Source organism: Bubalus kerabau, chromosome 8 (genome assembly GCF_029407905.1).
Source record: "Bubalus kerabau isolate K-KA32 ecotype Philippines breed swamp buffalo chromosome 8, PCC_UOA_SB_1v2, whole genome shotgun sequence".
In the NCBI taxonomy this organism is placed as follows: Eukaryota; Metazoa; Chordata; class Mammalia; order Artiodactyla; family Bovidae; genus Bubalus; species Bubalus kerabau.
Window position 1 is genome coordinate 77,786,470 of NC_073631.1, and position 9,842 is coordinate 77,796,311.

At 36.3% G+C, this 9,842-nt stretch overlaps 1 protein-coding gene across 2 annotated transcripts in view; it reads left to right on the forward strand.

Moving 5' to 3' along the window:
* Positions 1-9,087, forward strand: part of GTPBP10 (GTP binding protein 10) — a 29,014-nt gene extending 19,927 nt beyond the window's left edge. The window contains exons 7-10 of one of the 2 annotated variants that reach the window (XM_055590650.1): positions 2,117-2,224; positions 2,746-2,823; positions 4,894-5,017; positions 8,405-9,087. In XM_055590650.1, coding sequence (XP_055446625.1) covers positions 2,117-2,224; positions 2,746-2,823; positions 4,894-5,017; positions 8,405-8,667 — 573 coding nt within the window. In that variant the 3' untranslated portion in view covers positions 8,668-9,087. The remainder of the gene's footprint in view (positions 1-2,116; positions 2,225-2,745; positions 2,824-4,893; positions 5,018-8,404) is intronic. The other variant, XM_055590651.1, reaches the window with a different exon arrangement.
* Positions 9,088-9,842: the final 755 nt, after the last annotated feature.

Consider the following 9,842-nt stretch of genomic DNA (forward strand, 5'->3'; position numbering starts at 1 on the left):
CTGGACCAGCAGAAAAGTCCTGTAGGTGGCTATTTTTAAAATAAGACTCTTGGTTAGAAATGAAACTACTTGCCTTATTGCTTAGATTTTATAAAATTTGACAGTTTCTGTGGTGGTGGAAAAAGTAGCAGGATTTTGTTTTTGGTAATTGAAGTCATGATCAAATCAATTCTGCTGAGCGCTATCCGAGTAAAATATTGTATAAGAATAATTCTTCCAAAGTTTGGATATAGTTTGTAATTATAAGATTGATTGTATCTTATTCTCCTTGATGTGTTTGTTCTCATTGCAATTCCATATTTTATTGCCATACTTGATTATTGATTTTCATTTCCTAAAAACATATTCTAAAGTTCATGGATGTAATTTTATCCCACTTTACTGTTCAAAAAATTTTTTTTTAATTGAATGGGATTTTGGTCTTAGCTAGCTATTAAAATTTATTTTTCCTTGGTAAGGAAGAACTGTAGTTTTTTTTGCATAATTAAAATAAAAACAAAAAATGGAAAATAATAAAAATTTAAAAATATGTATGATCAGCAGTTGCATTCCTTAGTGTTTACCCAGATTAATTGAAAACTTAGGTCCACTCAGAAGCCCACACACAGATGTTTATAGTTGTTTTGTTCATAATTGCCAAAACTTGGAGGCAACCAATATGTCCTTCAGTAGATGAATGGATAAATAAGCTGTGTACGTATCGAAAATTGAATGTCACTCAGCACTAAAAATAAGTAAACTATCAAGCCATGAAAGGACACAGAGGACCTCCAGTGCTTATTACTAAGTGAAAGAAGCCAGTCTGTAAAAGCTACATCCTGTATGATTTCAACTATATGATGTCCTGGGGAAAAGGCAAAACTGTGGAAATAGAGAAGATCAGTGGTTACCAAGGATTAGGCGGAAAGAAAGGTTGAATAGGTAGAAAGGTTGAATAGGCAGCATACAGAGGATTTTTAAGGGCAGTGAAACTATTCTGTATATTGTAATGGTAGATACATGTCATACATTTGTCAAAACCCATAGAATGTATAAAACCTAGATGACGAACCCTAATGTAAAATATGGACTTGAAGTGATGATGTATCAGTATAGTTTCATATAATCCAATGACATAATTCAAGATATCAAAGATGTATATTCATTAATCATAGTGGTATAACAGTAAAAAAATTTTTTTTAAGCTTTAACAATTATATAGAATATTAAATAATAAGTAACATTATAAGTGCAGGATAATATGAATTTAGAAAACATTATTGGTAATTTTTAAGGGAAATCAATAAAAAGACCTCTGAAGACAATTTCAGAACATGAGACCTCTATATGTACTTTGGTTTGTCACATAGCTACAGCTTTCTTTAAAACTGAACATTTTAACCACACAAGCAGTGTGTAGAGCAGTGTTTTTCATCCCTTATTGTACATCAGGATCATCTGACGAGCTTAAGAACAACAATGATAAATCAAGCTTGGGCCCAGTGATTTGAAACCAAATCCCTGGGGATAGGGCTTGAGGCTCTGTAGTTTATAGCAATTCCTTAGATGATTATGATATGCAGTGAGGTTTGAAAACCACAAGTGTTGAATAATGGTTAATGACTCTAATAATGGTTAATAGTCCTAAATAGAGTATAGGGACACTGTTTCCTTCACTTTTTAAAAATGGTTAAATCCTGGTAGAATATGAACAGTGGAACCAAACAACCATTTACATATAGAATAAAACACTTTACAGTGCTTACATCCTAAGTCAGTGTCTGCTGATTTAATATCCTTCTTTACTTAGAATTTAAAAACTTGAAATTCTTTGAAAAGTTCATATTGAACAGTATAATTTATGGAATTCTAAAGAGAATTCATATTAATAAATGTTAAGCTAAGCCCTAGAATTCTTAGATTGTTAAAGTAAAAATGGGACTCTAATTTCTGATAGCAAAGGATTTTGATTCTTAATACATTTATTTTGTTATCAAAGTATCTTGGGTTTATTAGAGATGCAGTAATTCAGTGGTAATCACAAAATAGAAACTTTATAATTGAAATATGAAGATTGTTGGATGTAATTAGATTTGTGTTTTCATTTTTATTATTAAACCATTTAATTTTGTATTAGATATCAGTAGCTGATCTTCCTGGTTTAATAGAAGGAGCACATATGAACAAAGGAATGGGCCACAAATTCCTCAAGCATATAGAAAGAACTAAACAACTGCTTTTTGTTGTAAGTCATATGCCTATCAATGTAATGCTTAAAAGAATGTGAGAATCAATGAATTTAGTTTTCCTAGACATTTTTATAATAACATTTAAAGATAAAGTAGTAGCATATATTAATCCACTAAATCTGTTTAGATAGGAGTCAAATTTATTTATAATATGGGGATGGAAATGGAACATTTACTGTATCAGATGAAAGTTTGGCCATATTTGTCAGGTTTATTAATTCCTTAGGATTTTCTGTGTACTACTAAATTACACAGCATTACTTTCCTATTTCATGAGATTATCTTTATTAGTATAAGTTGTTTTATCTGTACTAGTTTCTCATTAATGATTGTGATATTATAAGAATAATTACAGTGATCTTAAAATATCAATTTCTCTCATTTCAAATTACTAAATTACCAAAAGAGTATAGATTGAGAAATTATTTATAGCTTGAATGAGTGAAACTTTTCAAAACAGAATTGTATAGCTGTCATTCTTACATTAAAGGCAATCTTTTATCCTTTTTTTTTTCAGGTTGATATTTCTGGATTTCAGCTTTCTTCCCAAACTCATTACAGAACTGCTTTTGAAACCATAATACTGCTTTCAAAAGTAGGTTTTTCTATCTGGTCTAGTATTCAGGGACATAGGACTGTATGAAATAACGTATGACAATTAGAATAAATATGTCTTCTACCTCTACTTTCTAAAACTTTGGTGTCAGTTAAAGAATTATCTAAACTTGCTGTCTCCAGTTTCTTAATATTCATCCACTTCTCAAACTGTTGTAATCAATAAAACCTTCCTGGATTCCAAATCCCTATTATATAAATTCTTAGACTGAGTCTTGCTTAACTTAATTCCTACTTCTTAGACTATTTCCCAGTCTACTTTTTAGGCACTCTGATACCCAGATAGTTTGGTTGTACTTTAGATTTGCTGCCTATTAGATATCTTTGATTGGATGTCCCATTAACTTCTCAAATTTAATATGTGTAGAACTGAACTTGGGCTTCCCTGGTCGCTTAGTGGTAAAGAATTCACCTGCAAGGCAGGAGACCCAGGTTCGATCCCTGGGTCGGTAAGATCCCCTGGAGGAGGCCATGGTTACCCACTCCAGTATTCTTGTCTGGAGAATCCCATGGGCAGAGCAGCCTGGTGGGCAACTGTCTGTGGAGTCTCAAAGATTCAGACACAACAGAAGTGGCTGAGCATGCACACAGAACTGAACTTTTTTTTTTTTTTTTTTTAATTTTCCAGCCTCCCTCAGAACCTTATTGAATATGTAAGCCAGAAACCTGGGTGATAGTGATTCTGACTTTCTCACCACCTGTATCAAGCCCTGTCAGTTTTATGCCCTAAATTTCTCTGAGATGCAGCTATTTGTCTTCACCCGCATTGTTGTAATCGTCAGCCTCTCTTAATAGCTGGTCTCCCTGCTTCTAGTCTCACTTCTTTTCAGGCCATGTTTTATAGGCAGCTAGAGTGATCTTTGTTAAAGAACCAAGCGGATGTTTGTTCCCTGCTCTGATGGTCCCCCATAGCAATGGGTTAGGTTGAAGTCTAACCTGAACATGGTATATGAGGCAAAGTTAGGTTCCTACCAAGCACTGTATCTCTATTGTTCCTGCACCCTCTCCCGCTTCCCCAAGCAACACCCTGTACATTCTCTATCCAGCCATATGATTTCTCTCTAACACAACATGATGTCTTTTACCTTAATGACTTTTATATCCTATTTGCTAGCTACATTTTTGCCTATTATTGATAATGCTGTGAACATTTGTGTACAGGTTTTTGTGTGGGTATGTTTTCCTTTCTCTTCGGTGTGTGTGTATGTATATCTCTCTCTCTCTCTAGGGGTGAAATTACTGGATAATAAGGAAAATCTAATATTTTGAGGAACTGCCAGACTATTCTCCAAAGTGACTGCAGCATTGACTTACTTTACAATCTTACTAACAATGTATGAAGGTTCCAGTTTTTCCACATTAATGTCAACATTCATTATTACCTTTTCTACTTTGACTTTCCTAGTAGGAATGAAGTAGTATTTCACTGTGGTTATGATTTGCATTTCTCTCATGACTAATGGTGTTGAGCATCTTTTTTGTGCTTATTAGCCGTTTGTATGTGTTTGGAGAAATGTCTATTCAGATTGGTTGCCCATTTAAATTGGGCTGTCTTTTAATTGTTGAGTTGTAAAAGTTTTTTATAATTTACATACAAGTCCCTTATTGGTTATATGATTTGCAAATATTTTCTCCTATTCTTTCAGTTGTCTTTTAACTTTCTTTCAGTTCCCTTCTGAAGTATGGAATTTAAAACTGATAGAGTCCCCTGTGTCTATTCTTTCTTTGATTCCTGCTTTTAGTGTCAGATAAAAGAAGCCACTACCTAATCCATGGTCACAAAGATTTACTTCTAAGCATACTTACTTTTTCCAAGAATAATACAGGCATAGGATTAATTGTCATTATTTAGTTCTGAATTTTATCTATGTGCTTAATATAAGTCCAAATATCTGTATTTGTCTCTAGGCACAAAATCACTTACTGATATCAGAGGTGTGAATGGGCCCTAGAATACCCAGGCCTATAAAGTATAGAAAGACATTACCAAATAGGTCATTTATATAGGTATTTTAATACAGTTATTTGGTTTTTCTCTTTTGATTTAAAGGAGTTAGAGTTGTACAAAGAGGAACTTCACACAAAACCTGCACTCCTCGCAGTAAATAAAATGGACTTGCCAGATGCACAGGATAAATTCCATGTACTGATGAACCAACTCCAGAATCCTAAAGGTAAACCCGTTCGTTCATTTAGTGCCAGTTTAATGAATATCTATTTCTGCTTTATTGACTATGCCAAAGCCTTTGACTGTGTGGATCACAATAAACTGTGGAATATTCTGAAAGAGATGGGAATACTAGACCACCTGACCTGCCTCTTGAGAAACGTGTATGCAGGTCAGGAAGCAACAGTTAGAACTGGACATGGAACAACAGACTGGTTCCAAATAGGAAAAGGAGTACGTCAAGGCTGTATATTGTTACCCTGCTTATTTTACTTCTATGCCGAGTACATCATGAGAAACGCTGGATTGGAAGAAGCACAAGCTGGAATCAAGATTGCCAGGAGAAATATCAATAACCTCAGATATGGAGATGACACCACCCTTATGGCAGAAAGTGAAGACCTAAAGAGCCTCTTGATGAAAGTAAAAGAAGGGAGTGAAAAAGTTGGCTTAAAGCTCAATATTCAGAAAACTAAAATCATGGCATCTGGTCCTGTCACGTCATGGCAAATAGATGGGGAAACAGTGGCTGGCTATTTTTCTGGGCTCCAAAATCACTGCGGATGGTGATTGCAGCCATGAAATTAAAAGACGCTTACTTCTTGGAAGAAAAGTTATGCCCAACCTAGATAGCATATTAAAAAGCAGAGACATTACTTTGCCAACAAAGGTACGTCTAGTCAAGTCTATGGTTTTTCCAGTGCTCATGTGTGGATGTGAGAGTTGGACTATAAAGAAAGCTGAGCGCTGAAGAACTGATGCTTTTGAACTGTGGTGTTTTAGAAACCTTTGAGAGTCCCTTGGACTGCAAGGAGATCCAACCAGTCCATCCTAAAGGATATCAGTCCTGGGTGTTCATTGGAAGGACTGATGTTGAAACTGAAACTCCAGTACTTTGGCCACCTGATGCGAAGAGCTGACTCATTTGAAAAGACCCTGATGCTGGGAAAGATTGAGGGCAGGAGGAGAGGGGGATGACAGAGGATGAAATGTTTGGATGGCATCACCTACTCAATGGACACGAGTTTGGGTAAACTCCGGGAGTTGGTGATGGACAGTGAGGCCTGGCCTGCTACAGTTCACAGGGTCGCAAAGAGTCAGACACAACTGAGTAACTGAACTGATCTGAACTAATGAATACCTACTATTTGCAGAGACTTTTGCTAATGCTAAGTCACTTCAGTCGTGTCCGACTCTGTGCGACCCCATAGATGGCAGCTCACCAGGCTCCCCAGTCCCTGGGATTCTCCAGGCAAGAGTACTGGAGTGGGGTGCCATTGCAGAGACTTTTAGGTGTACTGTAATCAGTGGGGAAAAAAACTGAAACCTGTTCCTCTTAAAAAAAAAACAAGTGTGTTTGAAGAAAGAACACATACCATATGAAACTTTTAAATGTGATATGGACAATCTGTTATAGGACATAGAAGGGAAGAAAGATTAATTTGAGCTGAAAAGTTCAGGTATCATCAAGAAGTAAAACTGGGCTCTTAAAGAGTTAATGGGATTTGGATCAGAAGAGGAAAAAGCCAGCATATATCTATGAAGTCTTTTCACTTTTAACTTATTTCACAAGTTCTAGAATTTCATTCCCCTAGTACATTATGAATTTAATAACAGGGCTAGTAGTTCTAAAGAGATATGTATCTTTGCAGTGCCAGGTCTATAGATCTCTGGAGAGTATCAATCTTCTAAAAAGAACTTGAGTTGTATGTGTGGCACAGAATAAAAGATGCTGTTACTTCTAAAGTATTTGTGTGAAATTGGTCCCTAAATGGACCACTTTGTATAAAGGAATTTGTCTCCATAGTTTTGAATATTGACGTTTGCAGAACAAACTCTACTGTATAGAGATGATGCCTTCATTTTTCTGAGTCTAGTAGAGGACCTTTTGCACAAATGAGAAAAGTAGGATGGAAGGTAAGTGGTTAACATGTTTTTTAAATAGACTTAACCTGTTTTTATCCTTGAGATAAAAATTGAGGAAAATAAATTATAATGTACTAGTACTATCAGCAGCAGAAAATCCTCTCTCTTCTCGTAAAAATCCTTATATATATATATATTGGGCCTGCCCTTGAGTTAGTAAGTTACTTTGGGGGTATAAATATTCCTCAAAAATTTATAAATAATAAAGTCTTTATTCTTTAATGTCATTTGTTTTATGAGGTCATTAGATCTGATCACTGGTTGATCTTGCAGAAAAGGGAATTTTCAGAAGAAGTACCAAAGAGCGGGGGGAAACTCAGGAGTTTGTGGCTATTTTGGCCTATCATAAAAACAATATAGTCACCTCAGTGATAATTTCCAAATTAGCCTCTCTTTTCCTTGAGGGTAAATGAATCCCAGAAACCAAGCTTTGTATTGATTTGGTTAATCTCTTCTAGCCAGCCTTTCCAGGTGACATCAGTGTTGATCCATCCCATCAGTATGCCATCCTCCCTTCTGTTGCCTTGGTAGCAGAGAAGAAGCAAAAGTTATCTAACGGTTGTCAGTCCCAGTGGGGTGAAATATTGGATTCATCTAAAATGATCTCTCCTTGAACTGTTTTCAATTTTAGTATGGCTCCTAGTACCAGTGATGATAGGTCTCTAAATTTGGACAGTTAAAGGCCACCTGTGTGCTGAAGCAAACTAGAATATCCCAAGTCACAAATGAGTTTATTTTTGTAGAAAAGTTCTCTCAGAGCATCTGTGTTGCCTTACTTTATTGAATGCCCCAAAGCAAAACTTATTGCTTTTGTAAGTAAATCATCTTGTGTGATTTATCTTTTGATTGGAGCGTTGTGTGCTCAGTCGTGTCCAGTTCTTTGTAACCCCATGGACCAGAATCCGCCAGACTCCTCTGTCCATAGAATTTTTCCAGGCAAGAATACTAGAGTAGGTTGCCATTTCCTACTTCAGGGTATCTTCCTAATTCAGGGATTGAATCCGTGTCTCCTGTCTCTCCTGCATTGGCATGCAAATTTTTTACCACTGCACCATTACCTGGGAACTTATACTTCATTCAGTTAAAAATATATTCATGTAACAAATATTAACACAACTGAGGAACTTTACTTTAACTTTTCACTTTCATGCATTGGAGAAGGAAATGGCAACCCACTCCAGTGTTCTTGCCTGGAGAATCCCAGGGACGGGGGAGCCTGGTGGGCTGCCGTCTATGGGGTTGCACAGAGTCGGACACGACTGAAGTGACTTAGCAACAGATATTTACTGAGCACCATTCATGTGCCAAGAACCTTAACATTGTCATTAGTAAAAACCAAAGGTGCTAAGAGCTTATTAGAGAAGGAAAAAAGAAAAACTAAGTTTTTGGTTCACAAATGAAACCTCTAGCATAGTTTTGACTTATTTTCAAAGACAATGAAAATCAGCTTATATCTGTGTTGTTTCAGAATTTTTGCATCTGTTTGAAAAAAACATGATTCCAGAGAGGACTGTGGAATTCCAACACATCATCCCCATCTCGGCAATTACTGGAGAAGGAATTGATGAGCTAAAGAACTGTATAAGGAAATCTCTGGATGAACACGCCAACCAGGAAAATGATGCATATCATAAGAAGCAATTGCTTAACCTACATATTTCCAATACAGTGTCTTACAGTGAGCCACCATCAAAGAATGCTGTTTCTAGTCCTCGAATGGATATCACTTAAATGTATTAAAAGTGATATTGGAATTGTGTTCATTTGAAAGCTCTTTGACAAACATTTTTTAGAATGTTGGTTGTTACTATACTGGTGTATATACCATCATTCAAGAACCATATTTTTAAAGATGTTTTGTAGTTAAGTTTATTAACAGATAAAAAAATAACAGAGTTAAAAATGAGAGGTTATAATATTATGGCTATCCACCTGTAATAACATCCTATAGTATTCTACATGTATGTCTCTAGGGAGATAATTGTTATATTATAAAAAAGGATTCCTTATGAGCAACTAGGTTTTATTTGTTTGTTTTTGAGTTTATCATTACCTGGTTCTCCTAAATTAGTAATAGTTCTCTTTTTTTGGAAAAACCTCAAACTCCTGAATTTGAACATATTCACAAATAAAGATTACTGATAATCAGCAGATTCAGTTCAGTCGCTCACGCGTGTCCGACTCTTTGCAACCCGTGAACCACAGCACACCAGGCCTCACTGTCCATCACAAACTCCTGGAGTCCACCCAAACCCATGTCTATTGAGTCAGTGATGCCATCCAACCATCTCATCTTTTGTCATCCCCTTCTCCTCCTGCCCACAATCTTTCCCAGCATCAGGGTCTTTTCAGATGAGTCAGCTCTTCACATCAGGTGGCCAAAGTATTGGAGTTTCAGCTTCAACATCAGTCCTTCCAATGAACACTCAGGACTGATCTCCTTTAGGATGGACTGGTTGGATCTCCTTGCAGTACAAGGGGCTCTCAAGAGTCTTCTCCAACACCACAGTTCAAAAGCATCAGTTCTTCAGCGCTCAGCTTTCTTTATAGTCCAACTCTCGCATCCATACATGACCACTGGAAAAACCATAGCCTTGACTATACGTACCTTTGTTGGCAAAGTAATGTCTCTGCTTTTTAATATGCTATCTAGGTTAGTCATAACTTTCCTTCCAAAGAGTAAGCGTCTTTTAATTTCATGGCTGCATTCACCATCTGCAGTGATTTTGGAGCCCAGAAAAATAAAGTCTGCCACTGTTTCCACTGCTTCCCCATCTATTTGCCATGAAGTGATGGGACCAGATGCCATGATCTTACTTTTCTGAATGCTGAGCTTTAAGCCAACTTTTTCACTCCTCTCTTTTGCTTTCATCAAGAGGCTTTTTAGTTCTTCACTTTCTGCCATA